General features: G+C 33.9%; 1 protein-coding gene across 5 annotated transcripts in view; it reads left to right on the top strand.

Moving 5' to 3' along the window:
- Nucleotides 1–11,982, top strand: part of NEDD4 (NEDD4 E3 ubiquitin protein ligase) — a 113,087-nt gene extending 101,105 nt beyond the window's left edge. For all 5 annotated transcript variants that reach the window (XM_051980705.1, XM_051980704.1, XM_051980702.1 and 2 more), the window contains 5 exons: nucleotides 510–569; nucleotides 660–767; nucleotides 6,259–6,355; nucleotides 9,659–9,731; nucleotides 10,473–11,982. In XM_051980705.1, the coding sequence (XP_051836665.1) occupies nucleotides 510–569; nucleotides 660–767; nucleotides 6,259–6,355; nucleotides 9,659–9,731; nucleotides 10,473–10,575 (441 nt within the window). In that variant the 3' untranslated portion in view covers nucleotides 10,576–11,982. The remainder of the gene's footprint in view (nucleotides 1–509; nucleotides 570–659; nucleotides 768–6,258; nucleotides 6,356–9,658; nucleotides 9,732–10,472) is intronic.
- The last annotated feature ends 6,280 nt before the right edge of the window (nucleotides 11,983–18,262 follow it).

The raw sequence follows: 18,262 nt of genomic DNA, 5'->3' as shown, positions 1-18,262 counted from the left end.
TGCTAAAAGGGTATGAATAGTTTATTAATTTTATTTATATAATTCCAAATTGCTTTCCAAACTAATTATACCAATTCAGTTTCACCAGCATTGCATTAATGGCCTCTCTGCAAACCTTTCAAAATTGACTAATTCTCATTTGTATTCTTTTGCCAATTTTGCTTGGTGCAGCTTCAGAATTAATTTTGCTTTGCAGTTCCTGTTATTTTTAATGATTTGGAATATCCTTTCATGTGATTATCATTAGTTTATAATTCTTTTGAGATCTGCTTTTTCATATCCTTTTAATATTTAACTGTTCAGGAATTGCTTTTAGTATTATTTATTTATTTTTGTTATTTATATATGTCTTAGGTTATCAAACTCATCAGAATTATTTTACCTAAAACTTTTTTTTAGTTGATTATTTCCCTTAGCTATAATAGTCATGTTTGTGAAAAAGGTTTTTTTATAATTGCCTCTATCCTTTATTTGTCTAATATAAATTTTAAATGTCTTTTATTTGTAAGGGTTTTTTTGAACTTATACCACAAGATCTCATCAAGATTTTTGATGAAAATGAACTAGAGGTAAAGTATGTTATCTCTTTATTTTTAGTAGAAATTCTATACATATTATTTTAATCTTGATTTACTGTTTAACATTTCTTATTTATATAGTTACTTATGTGTGGATTGGGAGATGTAGATGTGAATGACTGGAGGGAACACACAAAATACAAAAATGGCTACAGTGTAAATCATCAAGTTATCCAATGGTTCTGGAAGGCAAGTAAAAGCTCTGATTTTTATAAAATAATCTGGAATATATCTACTATATTGGTGATAAGTTCTAGAGTCCATTCCATATATGATAAGAAATACTAACTTAAGTAATATAATTTATCTTTTTATTTTGGGATACAAAAAGGAATATTCCAGTCCTCAACATTCATGCCCTTAATTCTTTCCTCCTAACTTGACCCTATTTACTTTCTATGGCCTAGAACTAAAATGAATGTTATCAGCAAGAAAATCCTTTCAAATAATTAATATTTTTTCATGTAAATTTACAAATAAAAACAAAAGAAAATTTGAAGTGTAGTTAAAGGACAATATTTAGATACTCAGTTATTTGCTTAAACTTTGTACTAGTAAAACAACAACAATCATTCACATTTATTTATATATTATGTTATAGTTGTCAAAAATGCTTTCATTTGCATCATGTTATATAACCCTCACACTAGTCCTGTTAGACAAATATTATTAACTCCATTTTACTGTACTGCCAGAGAAACTGAGGCAAGATAGAGATTAGAGAGTATTTAATAATTTATTTAAAGGGAGAGATTTACTGGGACCAAATGGATCCATGGTTTGGTCCCAGGCTGAATGAGATTATCCTCTCCAAGAATCCAGCTAACAATCAGAGTTCTCAGTGACATATATACCCGTGGCTCAGATTCAGGGGGTAGACTGAGGCAGGGGCAAAGTCTAGGTGCTAAGTGGGGTAAGCCTCCAGAGATGGGGATGACATTATAGGGGGAGGCACCCTGGACATGGGGAGAGGCATCTTGATAAGAGGATATCAGAAATTCTGATGGGAGAGACATTCTGATATTCTAAAACATAAGATCTTTTATCCTTATCAAATATTCTGATAAAGAGGGAGGGGAGGTTTTGCAGGACTGAGCTTTGAGAAGCAGAGAAACTGATTCAGGACTGGGTCAGAATAATTAGGGAAACTGAGTCAGAACAATAAAAGAGAACTGTGGCATAACATTCCACACTCTCCTGAATATTCAAATCATTGAATTACCTTCCTCTAGAAGGTCTTGGCACCATAAATTTTGACCAACCCTATGTGAAGCAAATAAACCGAAGTAAAACTACAAAAATGCAACGACTTCTGGCAAAGACCTGTCTCTCCCTGATAAGCCCAGAGTCGTTCTCATGAAAGAGCATTCCTCATTTAGGGAGACACAGGCCTCCCTGTTCAGGTCCTCTGCAGTTGCGGGGCATCTTAGCCAGAGAATCCAGTTTGAGATGGACAGTTTGCTGTGTGTTCTGTGGTCATTTGTGCATTAAACTCGGCCTCTGCTGAGTAGCAGTGTTCAAGACAGTCCTACTTCCCTAAGAGTGTACCACAAGTCTGTCAGGGACTCCAAAGGGGGGAAAAATGGGCCTGGAGTAGCTCCAGGCTGTCCTCTCTCTATAGAACAAGAGCTGCTACTAGGAAACAGATTTCTGAACAGAGTGTCAGAGTATATACACAGTTAGATCAAAGCAGGCAACCCTGAACTATTAGAAGCCAGATATTAATGCTAATTAAGGAACTGAGGTAATAGGAGTAGAGAAACAGATCAGAGAGACTGCCAGTCCCAGGACAGGTGTCTGATTTCTAGTTGTTTCTAAAGAATAATCTCTAAAACTGAGTCTGCCAGGGCAATTCCAGCAGAATAAGGGATTTCACAGTTAAAATTTAACTAGCAAATCATAGTCCAGGAAATTTTAAGCAAGGAGTAAAAACGAAAAGGACTGTTTAAATAATTTCCAATTCAATCTGAACTAATAAAATAGGGGGCTGGGCAGAAGTGGCTAAGAAAAATATATCAGTTTTCCCCAATTTCCTGACCAGTTTCAACCAGCTTCCTTCCTCCCTTTTTTTCCACAGAAAAGGAATTATCAAATGACCATTCCACATATAAATCCCAAGAGTGAATCAAAATTCCTATACATAACAGACTAGTACAGTCAATTTCCTAAAAATCCTTCAAACATACAGCAATAGTTAAACAGTTTTAACAAATCCATCCCAAATTTTAAACACACAGTAATAGATGACCCAATCAGGATTCTTAAATTCCCTATATCAGTCCATCAGGGGTAAGGGACGAAAACTGCTTCAGGCTGGACACTGGCAGGAGACTCTCAGTCCATGCAGAGGATACATGTGGTATGGCCTGGCATGCTAGCAATCAAAGCTGATCTAGGTCCCAGAAGCAAGTCAGTACCTGTAATTTGACCAAAATCTAGATCAAAAAACATAAATCTAACAAGTAAAGGTTAGAACAGACCGATACAAAATGTGAAGAGGTCAATATGAATTGGCCAGCAGCTTCCCAACAGATAAAACAGCAGTTAGGCTTTTGCTCTCTCATTATTTTGAAACCTTTAAAAATCTGAATATCCACAGACACAAATATTCAGTAACAGATAGATGATCAGACTAGATACTTATTTGCCCAAGTATTTAGAATATAATGATTATATATAACCTGATTGGAAATAGCAAGGTATGACATAATGGAATTGCATTAACAGTTTCTATTGACCATTACTCTGATTATAGAAATTAGTCACAGGAGGAAAAAATGCAGGGACACAACCATAAGATAAGCAGTTAAAACTTAACTTTCAGCAAAACAGGGTAAAATAGCTTTAATTCATTTTTACTCCAGTTAATTGTCCCACTAACTGTCAGAAGGTGGAGCTTTAAAACTCCCAAATAGCATTAATTATAAGCCCAAAGAATTTTACTTCTAATAACACATTGCATTAGCTGAAGTTTCAGATAAATCCTAAATAGATATTTACTATAACCTTATATTTATAACAGAATTTGTCTCAGTATGTTCACTTCTTATATACCTAAGTAGATGTTTCCATAAGTGAACATTTTACATACAAATCAGTTTGCTTTTAAAAATAACCAATACATATACAAATATTCCATATTACATTATATATATATGTAAAATTTTCAGAAGCCCTTCCTTTAAATGATGGGCATAATCTCAGTATACAATCAGTTAAACTTATACAGAATACTCAATTCTACAGAAAAGAATCTGAAAGATTCTTTAAAATATCCTTTAGAGTTTTAGAAATAGCCCTACCAAATTATACATCAATTAACTTAAAATCAGGCCTATCTCTTGAAATCTTTTGCCAAAGTCAAGCCTCTGCATAAAGAGGTTTGAGCACACTTAGTGTGTGTGTGTGTGTGGGGGGGGGGGGAAATTCCACATGGCCGCCCTTCCCCCCACTCTACTTCCAAAGAGGCAGGGGGGAGGGAAGGCAAGCTAACCTTCACCCCAGGCTAAGTAGGCCTGTTTGTACCTGGAGTAGCAGAGAGCAGTGGGGGTGAGTTTAATCTTCACCTTTGAAGACAAAAGATCCCTACCCCATCCAACCTTTAGTGGGGTGGGGGGTGGGGGAGTGAGGATTTCACGTGGTCACCCTTCCCAGTGGACTTTTCCTAAGCCAGAGTTGAAGCCTTTAGAAAAGTCAGACCTTTCTTTACCTTAATTAGAGGCACATGACCCCTTTCAGGTAAGTTGACAGAACTTCACTCCAACAATTTCTTAAGATCTTACATTCAAAGATAATTAAATCTAGCCTGCATAGGAAACACTCAAATTATTTCCCACAATTTTAAAATCATCCTAAAATTTCTAATCAGATGTTTCTCTAGCCAGAGTTCAAATCAATTAGCATAAACGCCTTTTGTTCTCCAGAGGCCTTATCTAGAGTAGCTCAATCCAAGCCACGCCTGAATTTAAACTACCCAAGTGCCAGTTTTTAAAAGTTTAAGATCACAAGCAAATGTCATACTAACTATAATTGCAACACTGAAACAGCTGATTCCCAAATCTCTTAATTTAGCAGAGCTCTGAACCAACAGGACAGACAAACAGGTCACATTCAAACATTGAGTGAGCAGTTACAACATAAAACAAAACATTTAACACAGACCAAGGGCTATCTGGAAAGGATAGCCCTGAGGGAAGTTGTCAGCTCCAGAGTCTTCCCTCCCAGAATCCAAATGGAGTTGTTTTTGTTTTTTTTTTTTTTTTTAGCCAGATGGTCTCTTAAAAAAAGATACCCAGATTTATACTCTGGAATGCCCGGAGTTGTGCCAACTGGCACACAGAACCAGATGTGTCTTAGGAGACACCCAGGTAGTGCTCACTGCGTCCAGAGGACCCCACTCCCAGAATTTATGCCCATCAGCATTTCATAATTCTGGGAATCCAGATGCTAGCACAGACAGACAGACAGAACAGGTCTTAAGACATCCAGACTTACTCTCCCATGGCCGAAATGGAGTGTCCGCCGTCAGGCCTCAGGCACAGTTGTGGCTGGAAACTGCTCTTTCCCGGAGGCTCTGGAAAAAAATCCAGAGGGCTGGCCTCTCCAAGCAAAGAACCCAGATCCCCAGCCACCCTGAGGCCCACGGGGGAGATCTGAAAGTCTCTTATCTCTAATCCTCCTCATTTTCTTACATCTCACTGGGGCCTCCAAAATATAATGCTGGAGGAACTGAGACAAGATAGAGATTAGAGAGTATTTCATAATTTATTTGAAAGGGAGAGATTTCCTGGGACCAAATGGATCCATGGTTTGGTCCCAGCTCTGAATGAGACTCTCGTCTCTAAGAATTCAGCAAACAATGTGAGTTCTCAATGACATATATACACATAGTTCAGACTCAAGGGGGTAGACTGAGGCAGGGGCAGAGTCAGGGTACTGAGAGCCACTGGAGATGAGATGACATGACATAATGGAGGGAGGAATCCCAGAATGAGGAGAGGCATCTTGATAAGACGTTATCTGACACTCCAATTTCTTGGGATGGGGAGAGGCATTCTGATGTTCTGAAACAAGATCTTTTATCCTTATCAAATATTCTGAGTAAGAGGGAGGGGAGGTTTTGCAGGACTGAGCCTTGAGAAGCAGAGAAACTGAGTCAAGACTGGGTCAGGATAATTAGGGAAACTGAGAACTGTGGCATAACATTACAGATAAAGAAACTAAGACTCAGATTAGTTAAGCAGCCAAGGTTGAGACTAGAGCCGAGTCACTATTTTTACTCTAGTGCTTTTGTCCTGCATCATCCAGTTCATTTTCATAAGAAACCAAAGTATATATTGTATTCAGGAAAACTTACTTGAAAGACAGTAGAAGACAAATCTATAAGAAGGGTTGTTTTTTTTTTTTTTTTCCCAGCCTTTCACATTACCACCCAATATCTAGGAATTACTCCCTTGACCATCTTAGAGACAAGTATTTTAACTAAAGAAAAAAAAAAAAAGAAATCCAATCAGCCAGTCTTAGCTGGCATAAGGTGCAAATATAAAAAAAAAAAATCTTACACATGGAAAAAGTGACTATAGCAACTTAATGATACTATGCTTCAAAATCCTGTTTTCAAGTGTCCATAAAATAAGCTCTTTTGAGTTTTGTTTTTGTTTTTGTTTTAAATCTTGTTCAGGCTGTTTTAATGATGGATTCAGAGAAAAGAATAAGATTGCTTCAGTTTGTTACTGGTACATCACGTGTACCCATGAACGGATTTGCTGAACTATATGGTAAGGGTTTTCCATTCAAAAACCATAAACTAAGTAATACCAGCAATAGGAAAGAAATTGTCTAAAATGTATGGACTTTTTCACTGCTTAGATTAATTTAGAAGTTTGCAATATCAAGTGCACAATGCTTATCTTCTAAAATGAAATGGGAATTTTTTCTGCCATAATTTAAATAAGATATGGGGTAAGCCAAAATATATTTGTGTCTATACTTTTAATATTGAAAACGAGAATAGAAAAATCCTGAAAATATTCCATAAATTATGTACCATCTTTAAATTCTCATTATAAATTCTGTTGCAAAAACAGTACACTAAATTTTTAGAGGAAACGTTTAAAAGTAACCCTGAAAGTTTGAAGTAGATATATAAATGGTAAGTTGGCTCTAGAATATGAAGTTTTACAGGTCAGAACCTGTTTTCTCATTGAAGTCTATCAAGGGTTGGCAAACTACAGTCTTATGACTAACTCTAGCCCACCACCTGTTTTTTGTATGCCTGAGAGCTAAAAATGGTTTTATATTTTAACTTTCCTTAAAAATATAAAAACTATTTCTAATTTTCAGTCCATACAAAAGCAGGAGCATAGTTTGCCAACTCCTGATAGCATAAAATTGCAGATTTATTTCTATGAAAAAGAAAAAAAATCAAAATGACTTTGGTACATTTTATCTGTGAGAGGTTACAGTGTTGTGTTCCCTAGAAAAAGTGCAAATGTGGCATTTAGTTTACATTAACAGATAAAAAGAAGAAAAAAATATCTTTCCAAAAACTGTAGCTAGGATTAAACTTATTCTCCGTAATGGAAAAAAGGATTATAATTTGTTCCAGGGCTGGCAGTCAAGACTAGATATGGATAAGATAAGCTTTAAGTTTTAAAAGTCAAAGAAGTATTGTGTGATGAAATTTCCTTTTCTCTTCTCCCAGAAGCTCAGTGTTCTTATTTAATCTTTATTTTTATTAGTATAAAACTTATAAGAAAATAGCTGCTTTAGTAATAACCAAGCATTAACTACTCAGAAAAAAAGAAAGATAAAATAAAGAAATTAATAATTGATAACCATTGCTAAAAAAAAAAAAAGGAAAAAAATGGAGGGTCATCAACTTTTATATATATATATATATGGTAGCAATTTTTTATAAATATCTCTATCTCTTCTTTATGTATAATATTCATGTTTGTTGTTTTGCCAAATTCAGAATAAAAAACAGAAATCTATTTTTAAAAGAGAAAGCTAACTTCTGTGTTTAATCAATTCCCCACTCTCTTATCTTATTTAATTTGTTGTTCTTTTCTTTTTCAAGGATTTCATGCCCCTTCTTAGACATCATCGCTTGCCTCTTAATTTGTTGTTAGCCAATGGATTAACAAAGGCAGAAGGCCTATTTCATACCTGAGATCCTTCCTCCTGATCTACTTTCTTTCCTGTCATTCTGTTGCTTTTCATTATTCCAGTTTGCAGCTATCTATGAATCCCACAGGCTATATTAAAGAATGTTCCTTTTTTCAAAAAAGACAAATTGATTTTTAGGACATCCAATTTTTGTATGTTCAAATGTAAACATGGAAGTTCTTAGTGGAATCATTCTTTACTATTTTTATAAATTCAAAGGAAATTAAATCTGCTGAATGAATAAGGTTTCCACCACCCCTCAGAAATATCAAATGAATCAAAACCAAATGTAAACCACAAAGCACTATTTTTTTAAATAAATTGTTCATTCATTGTTCATTCTTTTGGAAATTGGCTTCTGGATTGACACCATCTTTTTTACTTTAATAAATAAATACAAACCCAAAACTTAGAAATATGTTATGATCATTCAACAAATAAGCCATTATTCACAAACTAAAAAAAAATAAACATTGGAAGGATGGAGTAGTTTATTACAAGAATTGTTTGTATTCATTTACATTTTTTTGAAGCCTGATGTGTGGGTTAACAGTGAAGAGCTGATCTGCACAATAGTGGCAGTAGTATAATAGTAGTATAAGGAGAATTATTTTCACCTATTTCCTAGTGAATTGAAAAATTGTTCTATTTTTATTATCAAATGTGACAAAACCTGAGAATGTTACATATGTTAACATATGTTAAAATATATGTATATATCTGTTAAAATAATAATATTAAATTTTTGTTTGAGAAAATAGTCTTTTTTAAAAATGCATAAAGATATAAATATTAAACATAAAATCAGTATGTTTTATAAAGAATTTAAACATGTATCAAACTTCAAGAACAGCTATTAGACAGTGACAGACTTTTCAAAAATTTCTTGTAAGTTGGAGTTCTCCACTTCAGATGCTGTTTCCTTGAATAAGAGTTGTCAGAGCAATAAGGTGTTGTTAGTGTAAACCTGATTTAAAAAAAAACAAAAAAAACCAGATACTTGTGTTCTTCCATCTATTATCTTAACTTCTCTAATACCTTTTGTGATTACTTCCAGTTTTTCTAAAGTATTAGACTTATTGGGTTCTGAGTATTTTAGAATTATCTTGAAAATATCTACAAAGTTTTCTTTTCCACATTCAAGACTACCAAGAGCAGTTCAGGAGATGCAACGCAGTTCTTTGTACCTAAAAAAGAAGCCTGGACACTCATTCTGTTTTCCTGCTCTACCATCCCTACCAGAAATCACCTAGTAGTAAAAAAAAAAAAATTAAGCAAAAGTTGCTTTAAAATAGCAAATGTTTGTTAAGTAGCCAAGAAAAAGGAAATATTGCATAATGTGATCATTTCCAGGCCTCCAGCAATCTGGAAATCATAAATGGATATATATTGGTGATCCCCATAGATCAGAATCATTGAAATAATAAGGGGAATATAATGGGATGGCCCGTATAATATCAAGCTATTGAAGCTACCTTTATAAATGAAAAAAAAAAAAAAAAAAAACCCAGTCCTAGGACCAGATCAGACTAGATTGGTATGGCTACTGCCCTATGAAGCTCCCTACCTAGTTTTAAAAGAATATCAGCACTTCTGGGACTGTCATGACCTATAAATTTTAAGTGGCAAGAAAGGCAGTGGTTTCCCCATATTTCCCCCTATCCCTGTGCATACCCTTGGAAAAAGTTATCTAGTCAGATCATTCACTGCTTTCTCCAGATTATGATTTTACCACATCAAACTAAAATCTGTCTCTATGCAAAAAATTGGGATCAGGCATTTTAGTACCAACTTCTTAAATTCAAACTTACTGAGACAAGCAAAATTAGTTCCTTGTTAAAATAAGTTGCATGTTTTATGAGAGATTCTTGTATAAAATGAGTGAAACCAAAAATTATTTTTCCTTATAGGTTCAAATGGACCACAGTTTTTTACAGTGGAACAGTGGGGTACTCCTGAAAAACTACCAAGAGCACATACCTGGTAAATATTTTATTATAGTGGCATTTGATTAACAAATCCCTTCAAAAACAAATCTACTTTTAGCAAAAATGATTTAGATTTAGAGAGACTTGGCATTTTAATCTCCCCACTCTTAAGTAACTGGTGAGTGTGCCCAATGAAAAGACATCTTATATACATCGGGAAATTGAGTAGGTCCATACTTCAGACCTCAAGTGACCCAGTCATGTAGACCAGAAGTGTTAAACTGACAACCCAGAGGCCACATCCTCAGTACCTGTGAGTGTAACCCAAATGATCAAAACATAAATGGGAAATATTTAACAAAATAAATAAAAATTCAGTAAAATATAAATATTACATTTAAAAACTAAGTCACCATGGAACCTACAGGTATCCTTATAGGTGGATTAGTGACCTCCCTTTTATATTTGAGATTGACACCACTGGCCCAGGCAAACCATTGCAATATGGCTCCTTTGCCCCTGAGTAAAGGCTAATTAGGGCAAAAAAGGAACATCCCACCCAATTGTAGAGATATTGGGAGAGGACCTGAGAGATTTAGATTCACTCACCAGAACAAAAGGAAGAAATATCCCACCAAAACATAGCTAGGATGAAATTCATGTTATAGAATGCCCTTGTTTTGTGATAATGATAGACACTTTTGCCCTTAAAATCTGTCATAGCCTCTATATTTGACAGAAATATAACTCTCCTTCACTTTTAACTTCTGATCTCAATATTTGTCTGTTCTTTCAGCTTTAATCGTTTGGATTTGCCTCCATATGAATCATTTGAAGACTTATGGGATAAGCTTCAAATAGCAATTGAAAACACTCAGGGTTTTGATGGGGTTGATTAGAATATAAATAACAATGTCTCTATAGTTTAACTGCTGCAGTTTTACAAATGAAATTTTGACTTAAAATTCTCTAGGGAACTACTTCAAACTTAGCTATTTTCATAAATATTGAATAAATGATGTAAAACTATAAGAAGATATGAATACTTAAACAATTTTATAGTGAAACAACTTCACTTTTAAAGTAACATCCTAAACAGTATTCTTGTATGAATATCTTCATATCATAAAGATAAAGTTTTTCTTTTGAATTGGAATTATGTGATTTAAATATTCTGTGCCTAAAATATTGTTTTTCCCTCAACAATTACCTCTGTTACAATATTCTTCAGGCAGTTCTTAGACTACTGAAATTGTAACTGTGAAAACATTTATGTAAGAAGTGTCAGGTGTAAAAAAAAATTGATACATTCTAAGAACAAAAACATAAAAAATTGTTGAAAACTTAAATATAATTTTTTGCAATATATTTAGTGCTGCTTTCAGCTATTTATTATTATATATATTGCCTAAAGCACCTTACTGCTCAATATATTTGGAAAACTTTAGAAAGTGTTACCTATATTTTATAATTACTTCTTTCTCTTAAAAGCTCTTTCAGACATCTCTTTTTAGCTTTTGGTAACATACAGTTTATTAAACATAGTATTTTTATAAGTTGCATGTAAAGTTAAAATTCACAACTGCATTGAATGAAAAATATTAAATTTTTTGTCCTTATGGTTCATCTGAATAGTCAAAAAAAATTATTAAATTTTATAATTGCTAATTATAAAGGAAACCTGAAAATCCATTTTTGCAAACATCCAAGGAAAGATTAATAATGCAGTGTTTTTCATTTGTTCCCTGGAAAACTAAGTACAATTTGTTTCATTGATTCACTGTTTCAATATTCACTCTTTATTCTTGCTCAGTGATATAGTAAGTATGTGTTTACAGAGTTTCTAATGTTTACATATTAAGCCAATTTCTATCATTGCATTTTTATATTTCTTGTTTCTTCACTTTAGTACACAAACTAAATGTTTGTTAAAATACTGCATAACCAAAATCATAATCAAGAATGTATAGTTTATCTTAGATATTTTGTTTACTAAACTTCTTATAGTTTTTAAAAACCTATCAAATTATTCTAATATTTTATTATCAAGAAACAAAAACATTTTATATAAGTAGTAGTATCTTAAAAGTAAACCTGAAGAGACATTATGAACTAATCCATTTAATTATCCAAAATGTTGTTTCTGTTTTTTACCATATTTTATGGTTTTGTTACCATAAGGAACTTGGTGCTATAGGGTCACAGTATATTTGCATTCTGTATGAAAGTAAAGTTATGCCTGTATCTGTACTTCGTGTCAAAACTATATTTAAATGAACATAAACTTACTAAATATATTCTTCTAATGTTATGTTGATTATTTTCGAGGGATACCATAAATTGAGGTCTGCATTGAAAAGTGTTTATTCCTGTTGTTTTAAGAGGACTAGTAGGATGTTTAAATTGTAGTACACCCCTCAGTTCATGAGAGAAATGTTCAAAACTTATAGAGTTGCAAACATACTCTACAAATGACACTAATGATTTTGAAACTATCCTGTCTTCTTAGTCATTACTCAGTAGTCATTCACAGACCAGTGAAGTATTTTCCCCCTGCACTAACCCATATTATCATTTTCTAACCTGCTTCTACTTTCTTTCCTGCTTCCCTTAGTCAGGTTAGGAGTCAAGAGCTAGCAATCATTACCAAACCATGCACACTTATATACTTAATACTAAAACACCAAAAGAAAAATATTTCCTTAAATAAACTGCTTACCAAATGGACAGAATGTTTTGAATACATGTAATATGTGATGTATCAATTTAATATACAACAGCAAAGCAGTATTAGTATGGGCTATAGTTTGATTATAAAGACATGAATGTTGTTATTATTTTGTTGAAATTTTATTCTCCCTGCATTTGATGTAGTTTAAATATACATTTGGTAAAATAATTGATAGTAAAAGCTAATACTGGGGAAAAGGCTTATTTATCCAACTGATTTTTATTTTAAAATTTCTACAACTCTGTTAGAGCATGGTGTAATTAGGTTACAGTGACAGGTTTGCAATATTTCAAAGGCAATTAACTCCCTGCAGACAGCTATGTTCCATGTCACACACTGTATCTTTATTCCTGAGTAACTATCTCAAAGGTACATATGTTATTTGATCAGTAAGGATTGTACATTATAACCCATTACCTTTAAAAGAAAAATTGGAACATATATATCCTTTTGATGTTGGCTGAGTAGGATCATTTTTACAGATTTTTTCCCAAGAATTTAGAGCACATAATGTTATCACATATTTTCCTGTAAATTCCTATATTTTCTTTGTAAAAGTTTTCCAAACCTTTAATACCAAATTATACTATAATGTATTACTTGTATTTTACAGTTCATATAAATATTATCAAAATAAATAAAATTTTGGTACAATAAAAACAAATTTATTCCATGATACTTGACATGAAACTTTTTTTAACTTGGGATATGGCCAAGCTTTGTCAATTGATGCAGCAAAACTTGTGGCATAAAATATTGACTTTTTTCCAATCCTAATGTCAGAAATTAAGATTTATTCTAATGAATCATAATTTGTTTTGATGAATTTAAACATCCTAGGATCCTAGGAACAATTTAAAGAGGCTCAAAGAAATCTTGCAGAAAAATATGAAATTATTAAGATGTAATATAGTTAAAATATAAACTAAACTTGTGAGAAAAGTTCAAATGACAACAATATCTTTCAACCCATTTATGCTACCATTAATGCACAGACTCAGATAAACAAAGATATTTCCCAACTTATAAATAGATTAACAAAAGCCAATAGAGTAAAATGAAAATTATATTATCATTAATTATTATTAATTATTGATTATTAAGGTTTGCAAAGTACTTTACACCTATCCTCTTCTTTTATTCTCACAACCCTGGGTAGTAGATGCTGTTATCAGCCCCATTTTACAGATGAGAAACCTGAAGCAGGCAGAGGACAAATGACTAGCCCAAGGTCTCACAGCCAGGAAGGCTTCCGGATTCAAGGCCTTGCTCTCCTATCTGTTGTGCCACCTGACTGCCTCATGCCTTTAAATATTAGAACTAAGTGCCATTATGCATTTATACTAGTACTGTCAAATATATTATATGTACTGACCCAGGCCTGGGCTCTCAACTTTATAGTTACTGGCTTCTCATCCTATTGAACTTTTATTTGATCATGTCCTCCAGCACATCCTCTGTGGTTCCAAATAATAGTCCAGGAGCCTTCCTCTAAATCATGAGGCTACCAGAGAAGAGATGGGGGCACTCAGCAGCAGCAGCAGCATTGTAGTGCTCACCATGGGCCAGGCACTGTGCTAAGTAAAGAATGCAAGGAAAGGCAGAAACATGATCCTTGCCCTCAGAACATTCACAATCTGTTAGGGGAAAAACCTGAAAATAATGCCCTTCATATTAGGTAGTGATTGGGAAGTAATTTCAGAGAGAAAGCACTAGCAGAGGTGAGGACGAGGCAAGGCCTATTCTAGTAAGCAGATTTGAGCTGAGTCTTTAGAGAAGCCAAAGAAGCAGGGAGAACAGCCAGTGAAAAGATACTGAGTTGGGAGAGACAGTGTGTGTGACGAGTATTCACATTTTGCATGTGAAGAACAGCTAGGAAGCCAGTGCCATGGGATCATAATACACAGAGAGGAGTAAAGTGTAAGAAGACTAGAAAGACATCAAGGAGCCAAACTGCAGAGAGCTTCCTTTAATTATTTAATTCTTTTGGTTGAATAGTGTTTTATTTTCAATTAAATATAAAAAGTTTTCAACATTCATTTTTTATTAGATTTTTGAGTTTCAGATTTTTTCCTCCCTTCCTCTCTCTCCTCCCCCCATTCCTCTCCCAAAATGACACACAATCATATAAAATAGAATCATATAAACATACCTCCACATTAGTCATGTCGTGATAGAAGAAACAGAATCAAAAGGGAAAAACCACCAAAAAAAATCAATCTTCATTCAGATTCCATCGTCCTTTCTTTGATTACAAATAGCATTTTCCCTCATGAGTCTTTTGGAATTGTTTTGGATCTTTATTGCTGAGAAAAGCTAAGTCAATCATAATTGATCATCACACAATGTTACTTTTACTGTGTACAGTTTTCTCTTGGCTCTGCTCATGTCACTCAGCATCAGTTTATGTATATCTTTCCAAGTTTTTCTTATATTTGCCAGCTCATCAATTCTTATACCATTACATTCATATGCCACAGTTTGTTCAACTATTCTCCAAATAATAGGCTTCCCTTGATTTTCAATTCTTTGCCACCATAAAAAGAGCTGCTCTAGATGGGGGTTCTTTTCCTTTTTTTATGATCTATTTGGAACATGGTATCGTTGAATCAGAGGTTATGCACAGTTTTATAGCTTTTTGAATATAGTTCTAAATCATTCTCTAGAATGGTTAAATCAATTCATTATTCCACTAGAAATGCATTAGTGTTCCAGTTTCCCATACATCTTCTCCAACATCATTCTTTTTTTGTCATATTAGCCAATCTAATAGGTATGAGATCATACCTCAGAGTTGTTTTTAATTTTTATTTCCCTAGGCAGTGATTTAGAGCATTTTTTTCATGTGATAAGTAGCTCTAATTACTTCATCTGCAAACTGCCAGTTCATATCCTTTCACCATTTATCAAGTGGGGAATGACTTGTATTCTTATAAATTTGACTCAGTTACCTATATATTTGAGGAATGAGGCTTTTATCAGAAATATGTATTATACAAATTTTTTGTATTTTTCTGCTTTCCTTCTAATCTTTCAATCAAGATTTTGTTTTTCAAATCAAGTGTTTTGTTTGTACAAAACCTTTTTAATTTAATATAATCAAAATTATCCATTTTGCATTTCATAATGTTTTATATTTCTTGTTATATCATAAATTCTTCCCTTCTCCAAAGATCTGACCGATAAACTGATAAACTCTCCTAATTTGCTATGGTATTACCCTTTATATCTAAATCATGTACCGATTTTGATCTTGGTATATGGTATCAGATGTTGATCTATGCCTAGTTTCTACCATATTATTTTCCAATTTTCTCAATGGATTTTGTCAGATAGTGAGTTTTTATTCTGAAGTTGGAGTCTTTGCATTTATTAAATAGTAGAATACTATAATCATTGACTGCCATGTCTTCTGTACCTAATCAATTCCATGGATCCACCATTGTGTTTTAGCCAGTACCAAATAATTTTGATGATTGCTGCTTTATAAGATAATATTAGATCTGGTATGAGTAGATTACCTTCCTTTGCTTTCCTTTCCATTACTTCCATTGATATTCTTGACCTGTTATTCTTCCAGATGAATTTTAATTTTTTTCTAGCTCTGTAAAATAATTTTTGGTAGTTTGATATGGCACTAAATGCATAAATCCAGATAGGTAGAATTGTTCATTTTGTTTTATTGTTTTGGCCTAGCCATGACTAATTCCACTTGTTTAGATCTGACTTTTATATGAAAAGTGATTTGAAATTGTGTTCATGTTAGTTCTTTCATTTGTTTTAACAAGTAAACTCCTAAACATTTCATATTGTTTACAGTTATTATAAATAGAATTTCTCTGTTTCTTCTTGCTGAGTTTTTTTTAAAAAATATTGTAATATATAGAAATGCTGATGATTCATGTGGGTTTATTTTATATCCTGCAACTTTCTTAAAAGTCTTAATTATTTCAAGTAGTTTTAAAATTGATTCTCTAGCATTCTTTCTGTCATTATATCATCTGCAAAAGAGTGATAATTTTGTTTCTTCGTTGCCTGTTCTAATTGCTTCAAATTCTCTTTTCTTCCCTTATTGCTAAAGTTAACCTTTTCTAGTGTAATACTGAATAATAGTGATAATAATAGACATCCTTATTCCACCTCTCATCCTATTGGGAAGGCTTCTAACTTATTCCCATTACAAATAATTCTTGTTGAGAGTTTTAGATAGGCACTCCTTATTGTTTTAAGGAAAGCTTCATTTGTTCTTGTATTCTGTAGTGTTTTTAATAGGAATGAATGCTGTATTTTGTCAAAAGGTTTTTCTGTGTGCCTCTAACTTTAGTAAAAAATAAAAATAAAAAAATTGAGGTCATTTTATGTGCACTCCTCCTCATAATCTCTAAACCGCTGACATCATTTCCAACTCCTTTTTCTAATAAAGTGATGCCAAAATCAATTTTCTACATCTGCACTTGATCCCATCCATTTTTGTTGTCCCCAGCAGAATCCATTTTCAATCATCTTTCCTTTCTCTGAATTCCCTACCTCTCTCTATCAATTCTTCTGTCTTAAAATGTGCAAAAGATCCTTGATCCTTAAAATAAGCTCCCCTATCCTCAAAACCTTTGATAAGACTAGTATATGTAATGGGCCAGAACGCTGTACTTGAAACAAGGATTCTTACAAGGTGTTAACTAAGTGGAATTGATAAGCCAATGGTTATCTAGTTTATTATTAGTTTAGTTCAGTATGATTAAATTAATCTTACAATAAATAATGATTCCCTAGTGATATAATGATTGGCTTATATTCAGTATACTGCATATAAACTGAGACAAACTCAGGCAGAGAAGGGTTCAGAGACAGACTCAGAGAAGACAGAGGATTGGAAGCAGGAGCTTAAGCTCTCAGAGCCAAGGAGAGAGATTCATTTCCTCTCCTACCTTTGTGGTGGCTGGAGGCTGGAGCACAAGCCCTCGAACTCAGAGAGACAATCCATCTTGGATCAGGCTCCTCCTAGTGGCTCTCCTTCATTTCTCTACTGAAACCAAATCCTGTTTGAAGGTCCTCCAGAAAGCTAGCCAGGTCCCAAGTGAAGGAGACAGACTTTGAAGGCGATAATAAAGGATTTGGGCTTTAACATCTGGCTATTCTCGTGTTGATACTTTGCTGAAACGAAGGCTGGTCCAGAGACCTCCAGAAAGCTAACCAGAACATTACAATTATCCATCTTACATCTCCTTCTCCTCACTCTGTCTCAAATTCCTGAAGAAACTGCCTATAGTCACTTCCTGCACACGATCTCCTTTCCTTTCCTTTCTGCTCACTCCTCAACCCGTTGAAATCTGGGTTCCAATCTTATTCCGCTGAAGGTGCTCTCTCCATAGTAAATAACCATTTCTTAATTGCTAAAGTGATAGTATTTTCTCAGTCCTTAGACTTCTTAACTTATCTAGAAGCAACTGGATTCATAGAGCACTGGTCCTGAAGTCAGGAAGAAATGGATTCAAATTCAGCCTCATAATCTTATCTCTGTATAATCCTGGGGAAGGTTATTTAACCTCTGCCTCAGTTTCTCCAGCTATAAAATTGGAGTGCACAGGTTATTGTAGAGGGTCACAGTCAGTGGGGGAACTCTGGGTGAGATATAAGGCCTTTCAGCCTAAAGGGAACCTGCTAACAACGTCTGGTTCTGCTCCCCATTGCCCCTAAAGCCTCTCTGCCTTCCTGAGAAGTCAGGGGATGGTGACAACCTGTGATTGAAACAGAGAGATAGGTGGCAAAGATATCTACACACAATAGCAAGTTGTTTATGTGGACCTGCATGCGGGCAGTATATAGTTAGTGAATGTGCAGTATTGCTTTGGTTCTAT

Source organism: Antechinus flavipes, chromosome 2 (assembly GCF_016432865.1).
Source record: "Antechinus flavipes isolate AdamAnt ecotype Samford, QLD, Australia chromosome 2, AdamAnt_v2, whole genome shotgun sequence".
NCBI classification, from domain to species: Eukaryota; Metazoa; Chordata; class Mammalia; order Dasyuromorphia; family Dasyuridae; genus Antechinus; species Antechinus flavipes.
This window is presented reverse-complemented; position numbering and strand designations above follow the sequence as displayed.